Raw genomic sequence first — 26,887 nt, forward strand, 5'->3', positions numbered from 1 at the left:
AGTACTAAGAATATATTTTTATTTGGTTACTGGATTGCACCATAAAAAATGTAATTTTAGTGAATGGAAGGTTGTGTTACACTGCGTTCGATTATTTGTAATCGGTGCTCTGTTGTGTGACTAGCTAGCAGCTAGCTAGTTACGCAGTAGCAGGTTCGCGTCGGGCAGCTAGTAAAACATTGGACCAATGCCTTAGAAAACATTTTTTCTTCGCCTCCCTCAGATAATATGAATGGTGTCCATTGACTTCAGTGGGCGCTATTTATTGGAATAACCGCAAAACACCGATGTTAGCGTTGGGCAGCATATTATTTGCAGCGGCCACATTTTCCGTTTTTGACCGAGCTAGCCAACTAGCTAGCACAGCTACTGTTAACTCAAGATAGCCTGTTAGCAACGCCTATGATGGCACAGCCGGATAGCGAGTCGATAAAGGAAGGTAGGCCATACAGTTCGTTTTTATTGATTTATTTTATTTTGGTATTGTTGAAATCAGACTTTAATAATGTAATAATGCTTGTGAGTTTACGCCAGTCTTATTACAATCCTAAGTAACGTCGCTTCGTTTTCCAGATTGTTGGCTTGGTAACTATATCCGGAATGGGCTAATTTAGCTCTTTGGTTAGCTGCCTCAGTACGGGTTTAAAAGGCAAGCTAACATCACCTAAATTAACTTTGTAGGGGGTTGTTAACGTTAATGGTTTCTGTGAATACCAACGTTTAGCTGGATGTCATGTTAGTCAGAGTTCTGACTATCATGCTGAATTAAAAACTCACATCTAGCGAACATTAACATTATAACACTGCTGCCAGTAACAAATTGGCATCTGCTTGTTCGTATTGTATACAATTGAGAAGGCTGTCTGCTGTTTATTTTGGTGTGGCTTGCATCTAAAATGGCTTATATGTCTTAAGTTAATCAGACTTTAAGACAGCTATAATAAGTTTGATAGTAATGATGTACAGTAAGGAGCTGCTCGTTAAATTTACTTATGTTTTATATCAAAGGACATGTTTGTCATGGATACTATGACTATTTCAGGCAGTTGCACCCTTTTGTCCTGCTGTCAGTATTAATATAATATTTATTATGTGTAAGGAGGTTTTGATAGCATAGTTGTTTTGTATTACACAGTATTAATGAATGAAGTTGGTGCAGCTTCATTGGTGTGGTGGGCTGTTCTTTTAGAGATAGTCCAAATGACATTTTATGTAATTAAGTTGTGTAGAGAGGAAAAACTCTGACATTGTATGGATTTATTTTAGGGCTGCAACTAACTGTTGTTTTAATTATTGATTATTTTGTCGATTAATCATTTGGTCTATACAATGCTAGATCCAAATGCGATGTCTTCAGATTGCTTGTTTAGTCCGTTCAACAGTCCAAAACTTCTGATTTCAGTTTTTTAGTTTCACAAATGACAAAGAAAAGCAGCAGATCCTCACAACTGACAAGCTGGAACTAGGGAATGTTTAGCATTTTTGCTTGAAAAATTACTTTGTTGATTATCAAAAAAAGTTGCCCATTATTAATTAATGATTTAATTCACTAACCGTTTCAGTTTTAATTTGTTTTTTTTGAGATTCAGTCAATGTCTGCCTCCATTATAAAATGACATAGAGCTGCAGCAATTAGCCAGTTAATCGACTAGTCAACAGACATAAACTGAATCTCAATTCTCTGAATCAACAATTCTGAAAATTCATTGTGTAAGTTGTTTATCATGTAAAGATGTCAGACATTTGCCTTTTCCAGCTTCTCAAATGTGAGGAAGTTTTTCAGTTTTATAATAGACAGAATATCTTTGCGTTTTGACCTTTGAAAGGACAAAACAAAATATTTGAAGATGTTTGTTTCTTGAAATATAGTTGTTGGTATTTTTCACTATTTTTTGAGATCTAACAGTCCAAACAAATATCAAATGAATCAAACATATTAATCGATACTGGAAATCATCTCAGTTGCAGCCATTAAGTAAACTGTTGTTGAATTCACATTCTTGTGAGTGTGAAGGTGTTTTCTTGCTTGCACTTTATTTTTCCTAGTGAAAGTTGATTGAACTCTCCCCTCAGCCCCACTGTCCTCCACATTCATATGGTTCCAAAAAATTCCAAACATTCACAGTGGGAACTGAGCAGCGAGACCACAGAGCTCTGCTGCTGCCGCTGAGCTGCTCCACTGGAGCAGGTGGGATCAAGGACAGCCTGATGAAAGTTGTTGAGAGATTTCACCTCATTAGCTTGTGCTTTGCCTGGAGTTTTCCCAGCCAGTCTGGAGATCCCAACTGGTGCTTTTCAAGTTACAATCCTACTTCACTAACGGTTAGACTGCTGCCGTCACAGAGATATTGATATGAAATGACAAAATCTAAAAGCAGCTTGTGATGTGCTCTTTCCCAGAGATACAGTGTAATGTAATGTGCCATCTCTGGGTTGTGGAAAGCCTGTGTGATCCCTGGAGAACAGTGTTGATCTTTGGTTATTTGTCTTTATTGGAACTGAATTGAGGCCTGCTACATTTGTTTAAAATGGAAATGTGGGGGTGCCCCGGTAGCTCACCTGGGAGAGCGCGTACCATTAAGGCTGACTGGGTTCGGTTCCAGCCAGGGCCCTTTCCTGCATGTCCTCTCTCCCTCCCACCTTTCCTGTCTATCTCTGCGGTCTCTTTTCTATAAAAAGGCAAAAGCCTTGAAAAATAATCTTTAAAATAAAATAGAGCTGTGCAAACTCTGTAATAACTGCCTCACATTAATTTTTACTACTCACAGGATGTCAGCAGTGGATGTGTGTTTGCAAATGTTCTAATTCATTTTCAAATTTCACAAAACAAAGATTTCTTTTAACACACCTTGCAGCTAGTCAGCAATATGAATGTAATAAGTGCTTACATGTAACGTTTGCTTTTTTTTACCAAATTATAGGTGTAACCAGTGATTATTTTCACAATCAATTAATCTGCCATTTCTCTCTTTGATTAATAATTGATGATGTCACTAAATGTCTTGTTTTCTCTGAACTACTGTCCAAAACCCCAAAATATTCAGTTTACTATAATGCAATATATTATATGTGAGAAACTGGAACCATCAACCAACTATGATCCAAACTTCAATTAATTTGTTATGAACACAATTGCTGTCAGTCAACCAATAGATTAATCAAGTATTTGTTTCAGCTGTACATATTCATACCTATTATAATATTGTTATAATGTTTTTCGTGGGGATTTGGATCTTTTTGGTTTTGCATGCTGAGATTTCTGGCAGCACCCTAACTGAGAAAATGATCCAAACTCTGTAGGGAATAGCTGTAAACAACCCAAACCTGCCTGGGCAGAGACGTAAATAGACAGGGCACTGAAAATTAAATAGAATTTGGTGTTTGTTCCGACAAATTGCAGGTTTGCAAACAATATTAAGTGCTGCATTTGGCAGTAATTGCTGCTGTGTGTTCAGACAAGCTTGCAGAACTTACATTTTCTCACTGCCTTTTTCACCGCCTGATGTTTTGTCACCTGCATCTGGTTATCAATGTCATTATCGTATCACTTCCATCTCACTTGTTTCCAGCACTAGTTGCACCAACAGCGTGTTTTATACAAGTGTTTTATGCTGCCTAACAGAGGGTCAACAGGATGTAAACAGCAGTAACCTCCCTTTCAGCAAAATGAGTTGTCATAGGTTTAACATGACAAACTAAACATGTTGTCTTCCAAATTAATTAATTCAAAATATTTTTTATTGTATGGTTAATTTTGTTTGGTGCGCAGAGCAGTCTGTATCACACTCGCCTTATATTTTACACTTAGTATTTATGACATCTTGCCAATGAGTTTTCACTGTTGGTCAGACAAAACAAGACATTTGAGACGCCACCTTATGCTCAGAGAAATTATGATGGCCATCATAATTTCTCTGAGCATAAGGTGGCGTAACATTGTAACATTTTGTAAATAAAACGATTAATTGAGAACATAATCGGCAGATAAATCGATAATGAAAATAATCGTTAGATGCAGCCCTAAAATCCAGTATGGAATCCACGTATCTCATCAAATCCTTTTGATTCCCTTATCAAATCTTATTAGGTTTCCCGTCCAACATTTGCAAGTAACTAAAATCTAAAATAGCTACAACCCACCTACCAGTGTGCCTACTGTTCCAGCATTAAGGTGTGAATTGCATTTGGGAAATGGGACCTGTTTTCAGATGAAATATGTCCTTATCAGTGGGAGGCAGCAGCTCCAGCATACTGAGGGCTTTTACAGTGAATTAACTGTGGCTGACCAACATTCAGTCAGCTCTAATGGAGATCACATCTCTGATGGGAAACTAACTGTTATTTAAATTAAGCTGTTCCACTCAAACAAAGTCTTACAACTCAGATGCCACTGTCATCATTTTGTACCATTATTCCTGTTAGCTCACAGGACATTTTAATGTCCAGTTGAAACCTTTACCACTCATTAAAAAGTTAAAATTTATGTAAGCATTGAAGTAATTACCCAAATGAGTGATTACTCGCCTTGGTTGTGCTCGGCAAAAGTTTTACATTGCAGTGGATGATTATCGGGGAAGGTTTGGATACTTAAAGTCAACTAGAGCTGAAACAATTAATCAATAATCAACTAATCGACAGCTATTTTGAGTCATTTTTGCAGCAGAAATGCCAAAATTAGCTTGTTCCTGCTCCTCCAATGGGAGGATTTTCTGTGTATTTAATTGACAACTGAATTAGAGCTGCAACACTTTGACGATTAGTTGATCGACAGAAAATGTATCTACTATTTTCTATAACAATTTAGATAATTGATTAATCGCTTTGAGTAATTTAAAAACGCTCGGGTTTCAGCTTCTCACATGTGAATGTTTTCAGTTTTTTTAATTATTCGTTGACAATAAACTGAATATCTTTGGGTTTTGGACTGTTGGTCAGACATTTTTCACCATTTTCCGAAATTTTATAGACTGATAAGTCAAATTGATTAATCGAGAAAATAATAGACAGGTTAACCCAAAGATAGACATTTGAAGACGTCACCTTGGACTCTGGGAAACTGTGATGGTCATTTTTTTTTTTCCATTTTCTCACGTTTTATAGACCAAACAGCAAATTGATTAATCGAGAAAGTATCTGCAGATTAATCCCAAATGAAAATAATTGTTAGTTGCAGCCGGACATCCACCTTTGTTTAAATAATTGGGTTTAACTGGTTTAACCATCTCTGGTGTGTGTAATGCAGCAGTGACCAGTAGGAACAATGGCCCAAACTTGGGAAATATGAATCCATTGATTATCACAGTTGTCGATCAGCTAATCGATTAATCGACTAATCATCTCAGCTTCATATGAAGCACTTAATATAGGCTATAAAGAAGTGAATTTTGTTTAGATTTTGACCATTTTAAATCTAAAGTCTAATTTAGAGTTTTTTTCGGTAGATGCCGATCTATTGTGCAAGCGGACTCCATAAAGTATAAACAGGACTAGTACGCATCTGTGGTGTCCACAGCTGTCTGTGTACGCATCTGTTTGGGAGTACAGTCTTGATTTTAACTGATCAGAGGCGTGGTGGAAGCGCTCGACTTCTGTCTGGGGATGTCTAATCCTGTTTAGACCAGTTCACTCCCACAAATTAACTACATATTACTCTATCCCTTTGCCAGATGAACTAGTTAGATGAACTTTTAATGTTTTGTTATCTATTCTTGGCGAAGTTTGTGTTGTGTTTATTAAGCAACATGACCCGTGGCTTGTGACACTGTGGCCAGCTTCGTCTCATGTATTCACGCTGAACAACTGCTCTGCTCTCTCTCAGCCTAGACTCTGCATGGCGACGGACTGGCAGCAGTGGGAGTGAGCAGCCAATCAGCCAAGGCCACTGGTAGCAACATGGCGTCCCGTCAGAGGAACTCGGTCCGGATCCTGTCCAGCCGGGAGCGAGGCTCCCAGACCTTTGGCTCGCAGAGGCTCCTGCAGCTGCTGGTGGAGGAGAAAGTCCGCTGGATGAAATGGCAGAGTCAGGTATATAACATTAGATAGGCTTAGACATCTGGTTGGTTCTGGAGTATTATTATGGAGTTTTTCCCCCACATGACAAAAACAAGAAGTAGTCCTCAGCCCCTTTCAGACATGCAACCCTTATTCCCCTAATTTCGTGACAATTTAACATGTCAGTCTTATGTCTGAATGAGTCATTTTTACCTGAAAGACCCGACGGCCATCTTACTAAGTCACACCTGTAACATTTTCAACACGGCACAAGCCTGAACTGAATGCTATTAGATTAACGTGAAGACTGAGCGAGAGATTAAACGTGTGTCAAAAAAACATTGTCCCACCACAGTAATAATCTGACCAACAGTCTCTCATTATATTTTCATTTTTCATTCATGCCGACTGTGTGGATGAATAAATGAATATCCTGCCAAAGTCTTCACATGCAGCATGAGAACAAACAGGAAGTTAAAACTAACGTTGCGTCATGAATGTGCTCTGTCATATATAAAACAGGCAGCAGAATTCACTCTCTCATAACGTTTAAATGATGAAACTGATGTGACAATGTGTCACTGAGAGAAGAGAAGGAGAGCGATGGCCATTAATTAAAGTTTCAACAGCAAAACAAGTTCTTCGTCCTTGGTATCATCACACTAACACATCTAACTCACCGCTGTTCGTTAAGTATTCCATGTCTGAAAGGGGCTTTAGAAATCATCAAGGTTTGATCTGAGCTGCATCACTGTGTTTTTATATATGCGAATATAGGGATGTTAGAATTGAACAACATAATTTGGGTTTATTCAGTCATGAACGACCTGCACATAACACACCTGTCCAAATATTCTCAACAACAAATAAGTAAACAAAAGAGACAAATTCAATCCAACATGTCACCCAGACATGCAGAGACAAAAATAGATCCATAAAATGAAATGGATGAATAAAGAGACACTTCATTGCAATGAACATCAGTTTGAATATTTTGCACGTGATTTTGAATACATTGTTGATTATTAATTATAATTATTCAGCTACTAATTATAATTAAATAATTTTAATTTATTACAACAAAGGAGGAAAAGTACCTGCACTCTGCTATTTCTAAACTATTTTTAAATATTAAATTCTGTAATGTGGATATGATATTCACATGGATATCATCATGTGATCACTCAGTAATCATGTGTCATGCGACAACATACTAATAAGGCAATTCAAAGTGCTTTACATGAGACATAAGAAGAAACACAAGGCAATATTAAAAAGAGAGATTTAAAGAGAATAAAAATGACATAACAGTGCAATATATGAATAAACAGTCACAAGTTTAACTTAATAAAATGCAAACAGGAAAGTCTTAAGTCCTGATTTAAAGAACTGAGAGTTAGAACTGAACAGTTTGATTCAGATATGTGAAGCATAAAAACTGAAAGCTGCTTCTCTGTGTTTAGTTTGGACAGAGTAGAGTAACGGAGCTGTTTCTAACCAATCACACGGCAGTCTTTTGAGGAGCCCCCTCCCAAAATAGGCACAGCAGGGTTAGTTGAGTTAAACACACCACATGCTATTGAGTAGCGAGTGTCTTCGAGAAACGCCCCCACAGCAAACCGTTGTTTATTGTTCAGAGGATCCCCATTAGTGCCTGCTGATGCGGTTGCTAGTCGTCCTCTGGTCCTGTAAAGTTACTGTGTGCTTTCCCCTTTTTAACACACCACACAGGCTTTGGCTTTCTAAAGGCAATAGACGTGGTGTTGAACATGAGAGATTTTAATTGATGAAGGTAACTGACCCAAGATATGAGCCCCCTGACTGCAAACATGTCACACTTCGTCATTTCTAAGGATGTGGACCGACAGGATTGAAGGTTGTTGTTTATTTTTAATTATCTACTTATTTGAATAAACTTCCTGTTTGCAGCTCACACAGTTTCTTGTTCTGAATCTCTTGCTGGGAGATTTAAAGCTTAAAGGTATCTTAAGCACAACAGAAATAGTGTCGATATTGATATTTATCATGATATTAATTGTGTTCCACTGTTGATGCTCCCATCAGATAATACAGTTTCACTGAAAGTTGATATACAGTAATATTGAATTGATGGTCATGTTGGTTATTCACCAACAGAGTGCATACAAGGTGAAATGCAGTTCATATCAATGTTGTGTTTCTGTCTCACTATAGTTTTTCCCTGTTTGTTAACCTAAACACTGTCATTGGTGTATTTCAAACCAAAATCAGCCAGACTCCTAACCAACTGTCAGCCCTTTCTGTCTCCTCCACCTCGAGTCTGTCCTCTCTGCACCAACACTGGTCTTATTGTGTACGTACCTCTAAAGCCTGGGTCAGACCACGAGACTATTCAAATGTTGCCCAGTGAGGCCTGTTCAGAATAAATGTCCAGTCTCTGCGCTGTCCCATGAGGAAACCGTTCAGTCCAGGCTGCAGGGCAGAAACAAAGACCAGGAATCACAAACAACCCTGATCAGTCTGTCAGACACATAGTCGGTTAATTATGTGATAGCAAAATAAGAGCCATGCCCTTTAGGGCCGACCGATGTTTTGATAAAATTCTTGATGATGTGTGACAGACTTTGTTGCTGTGTACCAGACAGGAAAACGTAGGAGCCAGGATGACTCACCTGGCAGCCATTTCAGCATGATGTTTTGATTACTGCTTAACATAATGTTGCCTGTTGTGTTTAGACCTTCACCAGTTCTTGAGATAGAAACTTTGTGATAGCTCGTCCATGTGAGAAATGATTCCTCTGGACAGATGGTATTAGAAAAAATATCATGGGGCTGAGTGAAAATGAGACAAAATAACTGGGCAGAGGGACCAACACTCAAACTATTTGTCACTGTCAAACTTCACCTGAGAGTCTGCTACATACACTGGTTGGCCCTTTTTTCTGGAACAAAGCCATAACATACCCAAACAAGTGAATTTGAATTCTTGTTTGACACAGTTTATTGTGGATTTTCCTGTTCTGTTCCAAGTTGTCAAACAAAGTGTGTAGTGCCTCCAGTCAAGTCTTAACTTCTGTCTGCTGGTATGTAAAAGTAGTCTATCTGGATTGTACCAATATTCCCTCCATTCAACACTCACACATTTAGCTGAACTTTCTTTGGATCTAGTACGGACTTTATTAACATATAGTTCACCTAGGTTTGATTACTACTGTTCTCTTCCCTTTTAGTACTGATTTTTGTCTCTACAACTACTACATAGTTTTGAATCCACTTAACTGAGTATAGAAATGTTTGTGTGCCCCTGACAGAAAGTGGAGCTGCCGGACAGCCCTCGGTCAACGTTTCTGCTGGCATTCAGCCCCGACAGGTGAGAATATCCACCCACAAATCTATTTAATTGACCAGGAACTCGGTCAGAGTAAAATTGTCAACTGAATTTGTAGTAAATAGAGTATAGTGAGTATTTCAGTTCCAGCTGTTTTTAGCACCTTGCAGCTAGAATAGCAAAAAGCTTGTTTTTAATGGTGTGTGAATTTATTTCAGTGAGATTTGCATGCTTAACTTGTGTGTATTAGCAAGCCAGTTATCAATGGTGAAGACAAAGAACTAAAAGTACTATTTATATAATAGTTGTTAAATGATAATATTATTATCAAAGTGTTTTTATTGAATTTTCTGTTCAAACAACAAACATCCCATTCAAAAAAAAAAAAAAAAAAGACAGCAGGACTCAAAACATACATCTCAAATACAGGTCTAAACCACAGACAAAACAGTAACAAGACATACCATACTAATATCAGACATCAGACATACCCACCACCCATGTGGGAAGGGAAGGGAAGGAGGGGGGGGGGTCAAAAGCTGCCATCTATGTTGGGGCTAATTAGAACTCATGTTCAAAGTAGGAAATAAGGCTGCCAGACCGTAGAGTACTTCTTAGTGTTGCCCTGCAAGGTGAATCTAATATGTTCTAATTTAAGGTGTGCCATCACCTCTTCTACCCATCGTTTATGGGATGGCGGTGTCGCCTTTATCCAGTTAAGTAGGATCAATCTCCTAGCCAGCAATGAAGAGAATACTATTGTTTTCCTTTGAGAGATTGTTAGTGGCGCTTCCCTTGGTGCCACACCAAAGATGGCTGTCAGAGGGCCGGGCTCTATATCTTTGTTATAGATTGACGAGAAAGTTCTAAAAATTCTGGCCCAGAACTCTTTCAGCTTGGGACAGGACCAGAACATATGACCTATATTGGCTGGCACCTGTTTACATCTAGGGCAAGTCGGATCAGCCCCCTGATACATTCTTGCCAGTTTGTCCCTTGAGAAATGAAGTCTGTGTAAGACCTTAAACTGTATCAATCCATGTCTAACACATACAGAAGAAGAGTGTATTAGTTCCACTGCCCGTCTCCAGTCAACATCTGATATGTCCAATTCTAACTCTTCCTCCCACTTCCTTTGTAAGATATCAAGGGATGGGGAAGCCACCTTCTGGATGCTCACATAGAGCGTGGAAACCGTCCCTTTAAGAGTCGGATTCATGTCTAGCAGCCCATCTATCCATCCACTCTGTGGCAACTCAAGGGATGAGGCGAATGTCTTTTTCACAAAATCTCGAACCTGAAAATATCTTAAGTAATTCGTCTTTGAGGGGATTCCATATTCCTTCTCCAACTGAGCAGCAGACATGAAAACACCACCTTTAAAAAGATTTTTGACGCATTCCACCCCAGCTCTATACCATTCCCTAAATGCTGTTCCCCCAAGGGCCGGGGAGAATAAGTGATTGCCATAGACGGGAGCAGACAGGAGGGCGTTTCTATTTTTAAAATGTGTTCTGAATTGGACCCAGATTTTGATAGAGTCACATACAACAGGGTTGTTTGTGTAAAGGTGTTTGCTTAAGGGCAGAGGAGCGCAGACCAGGGAGCATAGGGACACCGGGCTAGATGCATATCTTTCCATATGTACCCACACTGGAGTTTCATCGTCATCCAACTTTGAGACCCAAAACAACACCTTATGTATATTAGCAGCCCAATAATAGTGCATATAATTTGGTAGGGCCAGGCCTCCCTCCTCCCTCTGTCTCTCAAGGAACTCTCTTCTTATCCGGGGGACTTTTTTTTCCCAGATAAAGGTGGATGTACATTTATTCAGTTCTTTAAAAAATGACTTAGGTATGAAAATTGGTACCGTCTGGAATAAATAGAGGAACCGTGGCATTATGTTCATTTTAACAGAATTTATCTTCCCTGCTAATGATAGGGGGAGGGATGACCACCTTTCCATATCTAATTTTGCCGTATCCAATGTTACTTTAAAATTATGATTTTAAATGATAATACTATGAACTCTCTTTGCGTCTCATAGGACCCTTATGGCTTCCACACATGTCAACCACAACATTTACATAACGGAGGTGAAGACTGGAAAGTGCCTACATTCCTTAGTGGGCCACCGTAGAACCCCCTGGTGTGTAACCTTTCACCCCACAATTCCCGGCCTGGTGGCCTCCGGGTGCCTTGATGGCGAAGTCCGCATCTGGGACCTGCATGTGAGTATCGCCATCTGAAGTATTGTAACAGGTAGAACCTTCCTCTGAGGTAGTATATCGAGTAATGTGATGTAGTACATTCTTTACCTTCGTCCACTTGGTCTCTTAGGTTTAACTGATTTGGTAATCTCAAATTATGTTTCTTTTTATGTAGTCATAAAAAGTTATGTGTCATAGTTATTTATTTTATTTTGATGAAGTGTGCCTTACATTTGCCGACAGATTTGTAGAGCTACATTAGAGTGACTATTCTGATAATCAATAAATCATTTGACTAATTTTTCAAGCAAAAATGCCAAACATTTTATATTTCAATTTATCAAATGCTGCTCTTCACGGTCTTACATTATAGGAAACTGAATAAATACGTGTTTTGGACAAAACAAGACATAAGATGACATCACCTTGGGCTCTAGGATATTGTGATGAGCATTTTTCACAGTTTTTTAGCATTTTATAAACCAAACCATTAATCAAGAAATGAATTGATAATTAAAATAAGTGTTAGTTGCAGCCCTAAAGATTTGCTGCTACTGGCCTCATATATCCCACCACTACTATTGAAGACTCATAGTTTCGTCATCTGAAGCTTTGTACTCATTGTGATGAAATTATCTCTAAGAGTGAAATACAAAACTGCTCTTGCCTGCTTAAAATAAAATGATTGAAAATACCAATTTAAGGATTTGCACAGCCGGTTCTGAAGAAAATGGTTCTCTTTAAATACACATGTTTGTGATTATCTGCAGTAATAACGAAGAGTATGTGTTCTTTCTGCAGGGCGGTAGTGAGAGTTGGTTTACAGAGAGCAATGTTGCCATTGCATCCCTGGCCTTCCACCCGACTGCTCAGCTCCTCCTGATCGCCACCAACAACGAGCTCCACTTCTGGGACTGGAGCCGACCGGAGCCCTTCGCCGTGGTCAAGACGGGCAGTGACACGGAGAGAGTCCGGTGGGTTGGACAGAGCAGCTGTGGTGTCAGTATGAGTCACTACGGTGACTTTAACAGTTAGCCAGTCGGCCGCACTGTACCAACAGCATTCCTCCATGTCACTGTGGTGGACGGCACTCGCACTTGCATGAACAGGACAAATTTCAAAATGGGAATAATACAGATACATTAAAATAACCCCAAAAACAGATTTCCATGAATCAGCATTGTTTTTTTGCGTATTAAGAGTTGCATATCTGATTTATATTTAATTCCCTAAAAACACAGAGCTGCTCAAAGAACTTTTTTGTTTAATTTAGCCTCATTTCAAAATATATTTTTCTTGTTGTGCTTCATGAATGAAGCTCAGCACCTCAGAATTTTCACAATAAAATGATGCATCCTTCCATTTATATGTAGGCAATTAATGTGAAAACGGCAAAGAAGAAACGACTGGAATGAATGAATGTATGAAAACGTGTATTTCTGTTTAAAAATATAAACCTGTTCTTAGCAGAGTGGAGCATTATGTTGAATTTAATGTGAGCTGTTGTTGTACACAACAGATAACTCAATGTTTTTAGTAAACAAGCAAAAAAGCAACTATTTGTGCTGGCCACACTATTATTTGAATACTGGTAAAAAGCATGAACATCAACAGAACCTTGTGTTTTTCTCTGTCATTTATTTGTACATGTGTTCCTTTCAGGTTGGTGAGGTTTGACCCTCTTGGTCACAACCTATTGACGGCGATAGTGAATCCGTCCAATCAGCAGGTGAGCACTGTTGACTGTGTGTCTGTTGTTAATCACTGGTTGAGTGGAGTTCTCAGAGCTGTTGACTTTCTTTCAGAATGAGGAGGACTCTGAGGTTCCTATGGACAGTGTTGAGATGCCTCACTTCCGTCAGCGCTCCTTCCTGCCTTCCCAACCAGTTCGCCGCACACCCATCCTCCACAACTTCCTCCATATCTTGTCATCTCGCTCCCCGGGGGCTCAGACGGGAGGTGAGCAGCCGCGCCCTCACGGTGAAAATGGAAGCAATGTTGGAGAATCTCCCAGTATGCCTCTAGCGCAGTACCCCACCTCTGAGCGCGGGCCTCCCTTCCCGGGCTGCACCCAGCACCTGGGCATGGTTTGTCTGTGTAGTCGCTGCTCCGTCAATCGTAACCCTTCCCTGGCTACCAATGCGACCCCTTCTGATCCCAGGGTGTCATCTGACGCTCCCCAGCCTCCCCCAGCTTCCACTTTCTCTTCAGCCCGTACGGAGCCCAGACAGCCCTCAGAACGACCCTCTGCCTTTACCTCAGTCTATTACAGCGCTGGCACTTCTCTTAATCCCACTGCACCGAGCGGTGTTGAGCCGCACTCCACCTCCAGGCCAGGACCTGACTGGACTCGCAATCTGCTAAGTATGAGGGAGGGTGGGGTTGGTCCAGGTATGCTGCCTCCCAGAACCTCCTCTTCCTCCATCAGCCTCCTTTCAGTGCTTCGTCAGCAGGACGGCTCCTCTCAGTCCCCTGTCTACACCTCTGCCTCTGAAGGACGGGGTTTTCCTCAACAAGGAGAGCCCGGGGCCCGAGATGGTTCTGGTACAAGCAGCGGGCATCATCCATTCTGGGATGGCTCTCGCAGCAACACGGCCTCTTTCCGCAATGTGCTGCAGTGCAACCTGAGCCGCTACTTTATGGAGTTTGACCGCATGCAGGACCTGGAGCCACCATTAGGGGGCAGCATGGCGGATGGTAGTCAGGAGCAGAGCCAAGAGTTGCTGAACAATAACATGGACCCAGAGAGACCTGGGCCATCCTCATCTTCCTCCACCTCCTCTCCTACTATAATCCATTACCAGCCTCCTCTCCCCCCTCCCCCTACCTCCCACAGCCTGGAGAACAATGTTCCTCCCCCGGCCTCCCGCGGCCATCTGAACCGCTGCCGGGCCTGCCACAACCTGCTGACCTTCAACCATGACTCTCAGCGCTGGGAGCGTACCAACCAGGCCTCCTCCATCTCTGCCTCCACTCTGGAGCCCTCCTCTTCTTCCCCCTCCTTCCCTTCTTCTTCTTCCCCTTGGCAGCCTGAGGAGAGCAGGAGGACACTAGAAGCCCAACCCCAAGAGAGGAGGGCGCCTCCAGAGCCCAGTGAGCAGCCGCCTCCCCCTGGAAGTGGGGGAGCAGGGACAGTGGCCTTCCCAATAGCCCCGTCCCCCAGCCAGCCTGGAGAGCAGACAGTGGGCTTGGTGTACAACCAGGACACAGCGCAGTGGGAGAGGGTGTACCGGCAGGCCGCTGCCGGCAGATCAGCAGAGCCACCAGAGGCCTTAAGCCAAGAAATGCCTGTTGACCCCCCAGATGAGGACTCCCTAAGGAGGTACGATCTATTTTCACTTTCATTGACTACCAATACCAGCATACGTACACTCCTACTTTGAATTACAGTCACAGTAATCACTGAAAGTGTGAAGTCTGAGATTCAAGTGAATACCACATGTGTGTAATAGGTAGCCATCTGGTTTTGGGTTAATCTTAGTTGTGGGGCATGGTTGACATCTCTGTTTCACAGCCTGTCAACCATTCATTGGCTGACATGCTGTTGAATATCTACTTTTTTCCACAGGGTAAGTTAAATGTTAACGTTTATTTTTTTTAATTCACTAATTATCTCTTTTCATAACATTTGTCCTTCTGTTTCTTTCACACAGGCGACTGTTGGAATCATCTCTGTTATCGTTGTCTCGCTATGACATGTCAGGATCAAGAGACCATCCCATTTACCCCGATCCAGCCAGGTACACAAATACACTTCATTTACTCTGAGGCAGCCAGGTACACTACTCCCTGCTTGCTGTAGCCCAAATAGTTTCATGTGATATAGTATTACTCATCTACACTGTTTCTTTCTAACATTATTAAAGACGTTGCTAGGATTTGTGTATTTAATTATCATCATTGCGATTGCCATTTTCTGAAGAGACTGAATCCTTTGCGGGATGGAGGACTTCATTTTATAAACAGCAGTTACAGTAGTTGGAAAGTCTGACTGTGGCATGGAGCGCTCTCTGTTTTACAAGTTAATACAACCTTGTAATTATTTTGTTTAACATTTTTCAAACTGAGCTGTAGGACTTCTCTTTGACTTTGCCAAGTGTCTGCATTAAATTATTGCCCACTGCACAGGCTCTGCAATACACACACTTCTCATAACAGTGGATAAAAGAGGAACTTCCTGTGCCAGGGCAGGATGCCAGGGGTCACTGAGTTTGTAGACTGGTTTCTCTTCCCTATTGAAACACTCACTGGTTCTGAGATTAGATAGGACACAAGTAATTGGACTCTGTGGTACATCAGGTTTAAGACTAACAATTAAAATATGTTTAAAGCACCTACCTTTCTGTTTCTGAGTTTTTTTTCTCTGATGAAGCTACTGTCTCATATGCTGACAGTATTCTTACTTCCCTAGTCACACCTGTTACACCCTTTTACACCATTTTACACCTGAACTCGTCCTCTGTGCTGTCCAGGCTTTCTCCAGCTGCTTACTACGCCCAGAGAATGATCCAGTATCTGTCGAGGCGGGACAGCATTCGTCAGCGTTCACTTCGCTACCAGCAGAACCGCCTACGGGCCATGTCGTCTTCATCCGACAGCCCTGCCAGCAACCCGTCCAACTCCATTGACAACAGCGATGTGGACTTTGAGGAGCTGGAGTAAGTTTAATTTTGTATCTCTTATGGGTTAAACGTGTTTTTATCACATGGAACATGATAACCTACAGAGCTTCATCACATTTAGTTGGCTGTGGACGTTGTTAGAGGCAAGAGGAGCAAGAATAATACTGTTTGCTTTTCACAAAACTAAGCAAAGCTGGTTTCTATCAAAACAGTAGCTCTGGGGAGTTGAAACGTTGTTGCATGCAAGTGGTTGTGCCAAGACAACTGTAAACTGATTTCACTGTCATGTCGTCTTCTTTCAAAACACAAGGTTCATTGTAAGTTGAACATTGAGTTTACACTGCTGTAATGATACATGCTGCTTCATCACCTGTAATGTTTAGTAGGGATCAAGTCCCAATCAAGTTTTTTTTGGCCCCTAAAATATTTGTTAACTGCTGATACTGAATGCGAGCCAATGCTTAATATTTACTTAAATGATAATTAAATACGTATCTGACACATTGAAATAACAGCTGTAGACTACAAAATATGACGCACCTTATTTTCACTAACTACTTGATCCAAACACCGAAGGTACTGGTTCAAAAATATTTTGCCAACCTGTGTTTGAACTAAGAGTCACTCACTGCGCCCAAATAATGTTTCACATTCACAAACTTTCAGATGAATACAAATATTCACTTGAATGTGCAGCGACATGCTCGCAGGGTAGAGCCCAGCTGTTGTAAAGGAGAGCAGCGCTGCAACACCAGCAGGCTGAGATGAGTAAACACAGTTGAGTGCAGTCGTGTACAGACAATTAGTATTTTGTTAGGAGGAGATCATGTTGTTCTTTGCTGTGATTGGTTTGTTTGATTGGTACCAAAGATGTCTTTTCCTGGCGTATAACCTGCACTGAGTACTAAAGCAATGCTTGTAGTGTTGTTCTTCTGTGTAGCCTCACTTTTCCCTTTTTTCAGTGATAATGGAGACAGAGCGAGGCACAGGACACCACGTAATGCCAGGATGTCTGCCCCCTCGTTGGGTCGCTTTGTCCCACGGTGAGTCAGCTCTAAGGTCTAATCCTAACCTCAGCTCATTTCTGCTTCCTCTGTGCAGAACAGCTTTTAGACCCTGTTCTCTTTTTTCTAACACTATCAATATTGATCCTTGGACTTCAGAAGATGAAGGAATACCTGAATGTGTATTATAGAGCGCTGGATGAGCAAGTCTTCAGTTTTCATTGTTTCGTGTGCAGAATTTAAATACAGAAATAATTTATAGTTGTCAGTCCAGGTTTGGCTTTATGTCTTTTCTTTTTGTCCTGTTCTGCTCCAGGCGTTTCCTCCTCCCTGAGTACCTGCCCTATGCTGGGATCTTCCATGAAAGAGGGCAGCCTGGCCTGGCCACACACTCCTCTGTCAACAGAGTACTCGCTGGTAAGCACACACTTTGTACTGCTACCAAAAATACCAATTTAAATTTGGAAATCACCAGGGCTGTACCCAACCCCGAATTTTGTCAGTGGAATTGGATTTGGTGTTTCAATAAGACTATTCGACTGATCGTTCCTTTTATTTTCATATAGACTATCAAGTAACGTTTTATTGAATTGCTAGATTTTTAAACAGGATTCGACGGGATGTTCAGATGATAGCAACGTTCACGTAATATAGTATACAAGCCAGACTCTCACTGGGTCCAGGTCCGCAGCTGCCTGTACCCATTGCAGACCATAGACTGTATATAAAGAGACATCTTCACCATTCAGACGGGACAATTTGACGTAGTGGAATGTTTTTACCCCGGAGAGCAGTGTGAAAGCGAGGAGCACTCAATCTGTAGCTACTTCTTCTGTGACCAGCTGTTCATCTGTACTTTTTTTGTTACTTATTTCTCCTCTGTGTGAATATCCCCAGTATTTAATATTGACAGTGTTTACTATTGTCTTCCTCAGGTGCATCGATCGGGGACGGTCAGTCTGCTGTCGCCAGCAACATCGCTAACACCACCTACCGTCTGCAGTGGTGGGACTTCACCAAATTTGACCTGCCGGAGATCAGCAATGGTACAACAACTTGTACCTGCACTTTTTACTTTGTCCTGTAGTTTGTGAGGCACTCTGAGATGTAACTGTTAGTAAAGCAGCATTACTGGTGTTTAGTTAAGAATTGGGTGTTGCTGCATACCGAGTCTTAGGGTCGAGATCTGACGGGTCACAAGATGATTAAAGAAAACTTTTTATGACTTTATGACTTTTTTTGTGTCTGTGTTTCTTTGTCCTGTGTCCAGCCTCAGTCAACGTTCTGGTGCCAAACTGCAAGATCTACAACGATGCGAGTTGCGACATCTCTGCAGACGGTCAGCTGCTGGCAGTCTTCATTCCCAGCAGTCAGCGGGGTTTTCCAGATGAGGGCATCCTCGCCATCTACTCTTTGGCTCCCCACAACCTGGGAGAGATGCTTTACACCAAGAGATTTGGTACAGTACCCTTCTGAAGTTCAGCCTCTATCAACAAAGACTGTAAATATGTTGATTATATGTTTGACACAGTGACTGCCATGGACTGCCAAGTAGATATTAGACGTGCATTAAACTGATCTTGAATTATATTCAGATGTGAATTAGTTTTCCATTTCCATGTTAGAATGTGTTGCATTAAAAGGCCGACTTGGATTTTGCCGTTTTATGAACCTAATGTCTAAGTCCAAAAGGAAAACATATCTTTCTTGTGTAATTCTATCAACCAGATTATTGTAATGAAAAGGTTTGTCATTCTTCCTTCAACAGGTCCAAATGCTATCTCTGTTAGCTTGTCTCCGATGGGCTGCTATGTGATGGTCGGCCTGGCCTCTCGCAGGATCCTGCTGCATCCCACCACCGACCACATGGTGGCGCAAGTCTTCCGCCTGCAGCAGCCACACGGAGGAGAGACTTCCATCAGGGTGAGACAGCACTGACAGAGCGACCAGCCCTCTTACTTTACTAACACTGATACGATTATCACTGCTGCCACAGTTAATAAAACAGCAATCGCATGCAGGACAGAGCACGAGCAGCGTCAAACAGCTCTGACAATAGTATTAGGAATAATACTGATGCTTGAATAAGTGATGACTAATAATACTGTAGTATCGCAATATATATCTGTAATCTGTTTATTAAGTTTATTCTGTGTTTCATAACAGTTATTTTTTAATGGATTCTTAGAAAGTAACCATTAACTAATATGTTACTGGGATGTTGCTTCTGGCTATGAGTCTTTCAATGTGTTATCAGTCAACTCTGTATTTGTCCTCAAAGGGAAATTGTGTTTTTATCTTTCTGCTTCCACGGCAGCACAACCAAAGCACATTAACAGATCATGTGAATACAAAGAAATGGGTCAAACAAAACTGTTTTACACAAGTTAAAACAATACGGGCAGAGAAGTTCGATCATCACAAACATAATTCTGCTGTTGGATTTGGATGAGGCAGAAATTGTCTCTGTGTAATGTTTCAGTCAAGAAGAGAAAACTGAGAACTTTGCTGGTTGTGGTTTGTGACGCTGGCCTCTGGACTGATGAAAGAGTTGTGATAAATGACGTGTTTTGAAAATGAAAAATAAGTTGAGAGTTCAAAGTAAATGTATTTAAGCTGAAACGATTAGTAAAATGACAGAAAGTTAATTGGCAACTATTCTGATAATCGATTAATCGTTTTTTGACAGGCACTTGCAGACGCTTCCTGTAAAATGAGAGAATTCACTGTTTTTCTCAGTTTTATATTGTTGTTAAATTGAACATCGAGTTTGGAAGTGTTCGGCAGACAAAACAGACCTGGCAAATTGTGATGGCATTTTTCACTATTTACTGACATTTTATAGATGAAGCAATTAAATGGATTATGCAGAAATTAATCAACAAATGAACTGATAATGAAAATAATTGTTAAAATATATCAATTCAGTGATGATTACAAACCCTTGTGTTTTCGTATTCCTCAGTCTTGGAAACATCTCAGAAAATTGTCTCAGTCACGTAAAACTACACTTGAATGAGGAAAATTCCACATTTAGTTTTGAACAGAACTGCACAGTTTTGCTTCTCCACAAGTCGGCTAGTGATCGCTGCAGTGTGTAAATACAGCTGCGGTGTGTTGAATGTCTGTGTGCCGTCGGTGTGTGTTGAATCTGCTGCTGTGTTTCAGATGGTGTTCAACGTGGTTTACCCCATGGCTCCAGACCAGAGGCGCCACGTCAGTATCAACTCTGCTCGCTGGCTGCCGGATCCAGGGATGGGTCTGGCTTATGGAACCAACAAGGGAGACCTGGTCATCTGCCGGCCCGTGTGAGTCTCTTAACTCTGTGAAAGTGGAAACCAGAACTCATTAATTGGTTATATTGCATGTTTTTATTGCTATTTCTATTAGTTTCGGCCATTACACTGGTGGTAAATTTGAATATATGCTTACCATTGATTCTGGCCCGTGCTTGTCAATCACCTTATAAATCACAGTTAGTTAATCTGGGACTAAACCACTCGTACCTCAGAGTAGGACTTATTTGTGAATTTTCCTACACTCACTACTCCTGGGACAAAGTAAAAATTATGATGATGTGAGGTTGCTTACTGACAAATGTGGTTTTGAGTTTTAGATGAAGATTAAAGTCGAAATGCAGAAAATGCCATCAGTTTTTATGTGTATAGGTAAACAACCTGAAGTAGTTAAGCCGTACTTCACTTGAACCAGAATGAATACAGATGTTAGCTTGAATTCAGCCATTCTTCTGGTTTGTTGGATTTTCTTCTGATCTGCAGAGAGCTTCCCTTCCACCCCCTCCACAACGAGAAGTTAACTGATGTGATTATCCTAATGGTCAATCTGAACAGGAAGACCATTAATTGGAGAAGGTCAATTAGCGCTTTTAATGAGGCCGTGGTCTGTGTGATTCCACGAAGAAAACCCTCCTCTGCTTTTAAGACTTCCTGAATGGAAGTGAATTAACAAGCTGTGTGTGTGTGTGTGTGTGTGTGTGTGTGTGTGTGTGTGTTCAGGTTCTATCGAAGCGATGGTGAGAGCCCTGCAGAGTCGAGCAGCGAACCTTTATTCTCCGTCAACAACAGTGGAACCAGCCGGACCCGAGGTTCTGACAGACCAGGGTGAGAACGTGTTTTCTTAAAGTGAACAAATCAAACTTCTGACTACATTCAAAGAGCCAAATTAGCTGCATGAGATAAAACAGGATGAGTTTAGCTGATCACAACATGTTAGCCTGGGTTAGTTGAGCCACATTTGAAGAACAGGGCCCTGGGTCAGTTCTTGAGGGTTTATAACTTGTGGATGAAACTGAGGAAACAACTAAATCTTTTGTTTGAGTTTGTGAAATTGGATCATCATTTCTACTTTTCCACATAGTTGAGTTTGTATAACAATAGATAAGTGCCAGTTTTTGCAAAGTTTGCCTTGTGGAGTGACCTTATTTTCAAGCAATTGAAGTAGTATCTGTTACTTAAATTTAATAAGTAGGGACCAATATTAGTGTTTGTTTTTGTGCTGTACTAAGCCACATATTTTTGTTCTGTAATTTTGTTTTAGGCCAAATCGCTCTGGCTGGAGACTGGACAGAGACATGGGTTTGATGAACGCAATTGGTCTTCAGCCCAGACACCCCACCCCTTCAGTGACATCACAAGGGACCCAGACGCCAATCATCCAGCTGCAGAACGCCGAGACACAAACAGAGAGGGACCTATCAGAGCCCAGCGTCTCCCAGCCAGCACTCAGTACTGAAACTCTATAAACACCTCTATTTCACTGTGATTGTAGCTTTATATGATTGTGACAAATAAACCTGATTGATTGATACTTCCACTTAACCAGCTCCAACAAACAATGCTAACTGTGTAATACCTCCACTATACTACGTAAATAGATAACATGAGGGGGGGGACAGTTGAGATGTGTATACCTTCAGCCATGTTGGAGTCAGAGACGAAGACTTTCATCCTCCTGAGGCTGAAACATATTGGTTGCCTAATCGATTAATGAATCTGCAACAATTTTGATAATTGATTAATTGTTTCAAGCATTTTAAGCTAAAATTCCAAAATATTTTGTGGTTCCAAAGATTTGCGGCTTTTCATTATCTTTTAAGATTTAAGTTTTTGAAAATATATGGAAATAAATGGTTTTAGAAATATAAATAAGCAATTTAAATTTGTTATCTTTCATTCTGGCATTTTTCATTATTTTCTGATACATAGACCAAACGATTGATTGATTAATCGAGAAAATAATGGGCAGGCTAATTAATAATGAGTATAATCATTAATTGCATCCCTACATCCTTCGTTGTCTTGAGTCTGTAAATGTCTTTTGAAGTCAGATGAGACATTTGATTGTTTATTGGTAACGTGTTTTACAGTCTGGATATAATGAAACAATAATAATAACAATCAATAGGAAAGTATCAATAAACTACTGACATCACTAAGAAACAGTCGTGCTACTAGCACAATGCAGATCGTATCCCATGAGGTAAAGATATATACTGTGTACTGACACTTGTTTTTAAGACTTTCTATTAAAGGACTTCTGTTGCGTCTCTCCTCAGATGTCCCTCCTGAGACTCCATCCACAAGTGGAGCAGCTCCGGGGCAGCTGGAGGCGTCTCAGACCAGCAGAGCTCAGGATGGTAGCCAGGGTGAAGCTTCAGCCGAGGCTAACACATCCACCGCTAGTACTGGTACTGCTCCACTGTCTGCTACACAGCCACACTGAGGGTTTAACACCACTTTATTAACTCCATTTGTCCTGTTGTGATAAACATGTTACTTTGCAGAATTTGCTAAATTTGTATGTTCCCTAATTGTGAAATGATCTCCATTTCAACATACTTTTAGTTGTGTGCATGACGGTGAAACAAGTTTCATTGACTAAAGAGAAACTATGTCTTGATTTGATTTCACTTCTTGCAACATATGGGTTTGAATTAGCTCTAAACCGACCAGATCATTGACAGCTGTGGTACTAAAGTGAATAAACACTAGATGCTGATAGCCAGAGGTTTGTGCTGTCTGCTGCCGCCGCCGTCGTCTCCGGGGTCATTCCTTTACAGAGCTGTCTGATCGCTTTCCCGGGTTCAACCTAATTATGGTTCAGTTGCGGATGCAGATCCTCATTCCCTGGATAGGAATTAATAAAGGCCATGTTTATTTTTTGTTCCAGTTGAGCTCTGCTGTAGTCTTCAACGTCTCTAAAACAGCCTTAAACCAAAACCGTCCCGTTTGATGAAAGAATATTATCATGTATCACTTTAAGTTACTCCAATGCCATGAACCTCTTTTGAACAATATCTTCGGTTTAAACCAGGCTGTTGCTTTAAAGATTTAAGGAGAACAGCCACTTCTCCAATGTAGCGATTTATAGACTTGCTGAACTATAATAGATACACTTCCTTACTGTCAATACTAACCAAAACCAAGTTGTCTCTAAAGCGCTACTGAGAGCAAAGCTATCGGTCAACCCATCTTCATCTTGTCTCAAGATCTTGAAGAAGAAGTGCCCAGGATTTTCCAAACGTATGAAAGAAGTTAACTCTTGTGGCCATCTTTGGAAACAAGGTGAAGTGGTTGTTTTCCAATTTTTGAGAATCAGCTGGTACGTTTCCCAACTCATTGTGTATAACAAGTGTCCCCTGAGCATCCAAAATGACTCCATGGCGACATTATACTTCCTGTTTAAATTCCCCAAAGCACTATGGGAATGGTAGTTACAAAACTTAGAGCATGATTATCCCCCAAATAGAAGTAAGACTGAGAATGATAATAATAGGAGTTATCTCAGTTTTGCCTGAGGTGGGGCTCACGGTGTCCCACTTGACACTGAAGGATAACGTGTGTGTAACATGAATACTGAGCAATAATAATAGTCTAATGTTCATGTGACCTCTGTTGTCGCTCTCGTTGGTCCAGGAGAGTCTCCAGAGTTCGGCTCGGGCGAAGACGCTTTGGCACGAATCCGTCGGCTGATCGCTGAAGGAGGTATGACGGCCGTGGTCCAGCGGGAGCAGAGCACCACCATGGCCTCCATGGGCGGCTTCGGAAACAACATCATCGTCAGTCATCGCATCCACCGCGGCTCCCAAACGGGCATGGGGGCCTCCAGGCCTGCAGCTGACCCCACCATGACAGCCCCCTCCACCTCAGGTCCTCTCCTCATCACCCAGCCTCAGACCCAAACCTACGCCCCTCCCCAGGCTTCCAACCCGTCAGAACAGCTCGCTCCCATGTGGGGCCCCCAGCCCTCCGGCCTCTCTCTGGCCGTGGACATGGACGACGTGTTTGACGGGGGGCGAACAGACGACGACTCCCTGCCGGGTCCCTCCTCCTCCCTGCTGTTGTCTTCCCCCTCTTCCTCCTCCTCCTCCTCTCACAGCCCCCTCCCCGGTGGCGGCGGCGGGGGAGGCCCCAATAGTTACCCTGGCGACCCATACAGCAGGTAGTTCCCCTATTGGCCAAGCGAAGCAGAGCGTTGGCCAATGGGTTTAGCTCCTCAAAGCCTTATCTCACAAAGAAATGGGTGCTGCTTGGACTCTGCACAGGGTCTCCCGCCTGGAAAAGAAGGGACACAAGAACCCCACCTCACCCCTCCTCACCCCTGAACCGTCAGTGGCATTGGCGTGCACTTCCTCTGCACTTATGAAAACTGGACTGAAGCTGAACCGCGATCATTCCTCGTCAGAAAGGGCTTCTACTTGAACGGAGGCCAGTTAGCGCTGAGCTCCTCTCCGCCCGTTTCTCTTTAAGTATCAGCATGATGGAAGACAAGGTTCCTGTTTATCAAAGTGCCATGTCTGAGGGGGGAGGGGGGGTGGTATCTCTTTCTCACACACACATTTACTCCAACGTGCTGCATTCGGTGCCATGTGATGTTGAAATTTGATGTGAAATAGTGTGTGATTGAAGTGTTTAAAAAGTGAATTCAGCACTACTTTATTTTGAAGCCTGTTTTTGTACCGTGTGTAATTATGATGTTTGAAAACAAGAAATCGTGTCGGAGGCTGAACTCTGTATCATGGCCTGCAGTTAATGGAGGATGTTACTGTGTCCCGCCACGAGGAAAACCAATCATCGATGACTGAACGGACATCTGAGACTGAACTGAATCTACTGCATGTCTATTCAGTAATGCTGCAGTTCATGAAACTATTTTCTTTTTTTTTTGTTTTGGAAACGTTTTTTGTTTTTCTAAAAGGCTGAAGAGGAGAAGAACAATTTCCTGTTTGGAGGAGGGAGGGATCATCTGGCCCTGCTCCAAACCCCCCCCCCCTCTAAAAACCCACCCAACCCAGTTGCACTAAAGTGTGTTTGGTGCTAAGAAGGACTGGATGGACGTGTGTGTGTGTGTGTGTGTGTGTGTGTGTGTGTGTGTGTGTGTGTGTGTGTGTGTGTGTGTGTGTGTGTGTGTGTGTGTGTGTGTGTGTGTGTGTGTGTGTGTGTGTGTGTGTGTGTGTGTGTGTGTGTGTGTGTCCCTCCCCATTTGGAGTTGGCAGTAAAAACTTTGTGTGAATCTGAAAAAGGAGATCTCTGATCACTGAAACCACATTCAGAGGTGGTGAAAGTCATGTGACCGCATTTGTTGTGTGAGCAGAAAGTTTTCAGACCATTTTCTCCAAACTGTCAGCAAATTGTGAGGAAACGCCCATCACAACTGATGATTTCAGATGATTTGTTTTGTCCAAATCCTAAAGATGTGACTTTACAGAAGAGTAAGAAAACCATAAAATATTAACAGTCAAGATAAAACCAGTGAAGTCCGTCACAGATCATTGCGCTCCTGTAACCCCGACAGAAAAATTGGAACAAAATCGATGCAGTCTTCTTTTTATCCCACACATTCTTCTTCTTTGTCAAAACCTGGTCGCCTACGTTACCCACAATGCAACCCACTGCCCCACTAATTGAAGTTCTACATTCACCACATAAAACAAACTGAAATGACTGCTAAGTTGAGGTTCTGTTTATTCTTCGACCCTTTGAAACAGCAGTTGATTAAACTGTTTCACCTGAACATCCATTTAGTAGCTGTTCTGGAGCTTTCAATCATATCACATGGCCTTTAAAGATCTTTCATGTATGTGCATTTTAAGAAAAAAATGGAAATTTGAACATCAGCTGTTCAATGACAACTGGACAACTCCATCTACTGGACCAAGATCATATGATATGATTAAAAGCTCCAGAACAGCTACTAAATGGACCTTCAGGTGTGACTCGTCTGTCAACGATCCTATTAATTTTTTTCTTCCAAGTTTTAGTTTTTTATCTGCTGCAACGATCAGTCGATCAAAAGAAGATTTTGGTTATCGATTGTCATTTTTAAGCAAAAGTCTCAAAACATTTGACGGTTTCAGATTCTCAAATGTGAGAATTTGTTACTTTTACTGGTCGTATTTTATAATAAATAACATGTTTTTGTGTTTTGGACTGTTGAAATTGTGATGGCCGTGTTTCACAGTTTTCTGATGGTTTGTAGACGAAACAATTAATCTGATCATTTTCTTAATTAATGGATAATGAAAATAGTGGTTAGACGCTGCCCTAAACTACAGTTCATCTATGTTTAACTGATTATTTTGGAATTAATACTGTGCAGTTCTTTACAGTTTGGAGGTATTTTTCCTACAAGATCGTGTATGAAAATGAATTACTCTTGAAATGTGTGTAATCCATCTCAGTGAACATCAAGGTTTTTTTTTATTATTTCAACATTATTATTACATAACAG

The 26,887-nt window shown here is 41.4% G+C and overlaps 1 protein-coding gene across 1 annotated transcript; it reads left to right on the forward strand.

The window, feature by feature from the left end:
- The first annotated feature begins 322 nt into the window (after positions 1-322).
- Positions 323-24,906, forward strand: ambra1b (autophagy/beclin-1 regulator 1b). The gene is made up of 20 exons (XM_070907155.1): positions 323-439; positions 5,819-6,024; positions 9,282-9,340; positions 11,349-11,532; positions 12,313-12,485; positions 13,174-13,240; positions 13,317-14,604; positions 14,662-14,833; positions 15,165-15,251; positions 15,984-16,169; positions 17,096-17,176; positions 17,454-17,554; positions 18,073-18,183; positions 18,408-18,596; positions 18,906-19,060; positions 20,306-20,445; positions 21,154-21,258; positions 21,695-21,882; positions 22,713-22,844; positions 24,073-24,906. Exons 2-20 carry the CDS (start codon positions 5,893-5,895, stop codon positions 24,600-24,602), a joined length of 4,080 nt encoding a protein of 1,359 aa, XP_070763256.1. The 5' UTR covers positions 323-439; positions 5,819-5,892; the 3' UTR covers positions 24,603-24,906.
- Positions 24,907-26,887: the final 1,981 nt, after the last annotated feature.

Source organism: Enoplosus armatus, chromosome 6, assembly GCF_043641665.1.
Source record: "Enoplosus armatus isolate fEnoArm2 chromosome 6, fEnoArm2.hap1, whole genome shotgun sequence".
Taxonomy (NCBI): Eukaryota; Metazoa; Chordata; class Actinopteri; order Centrarchiformes; family Enoplosidae; genus Enoplosus; species Enoplosus armatus.

Bases quoted from the DNA above. Each gene is read 5' to 3' on its own strand.
- ambra1b (XM_070907155.1), top strand. From the start codon at position 5,893: ATGGCGTCCCGTCAGAGGAACTCGGTCCGGATCCTGTCCAGCCGGGAG. The intron at 20,446-21,153 runs GTGAGTCTCTTA...GTGTGTGTTCAG, and splicing joins CTGGTCATCTGCCGGCCCGT to GTTCTATCGAAGCGATGGTG. The intron at 22,845-24,072 runs GTACTGCTCCAC...TCGTTGGTCCAG, and splicing joins CACATCCACCGCTAGTACTG to GAGAGTCTCCAGAGTTCGGC.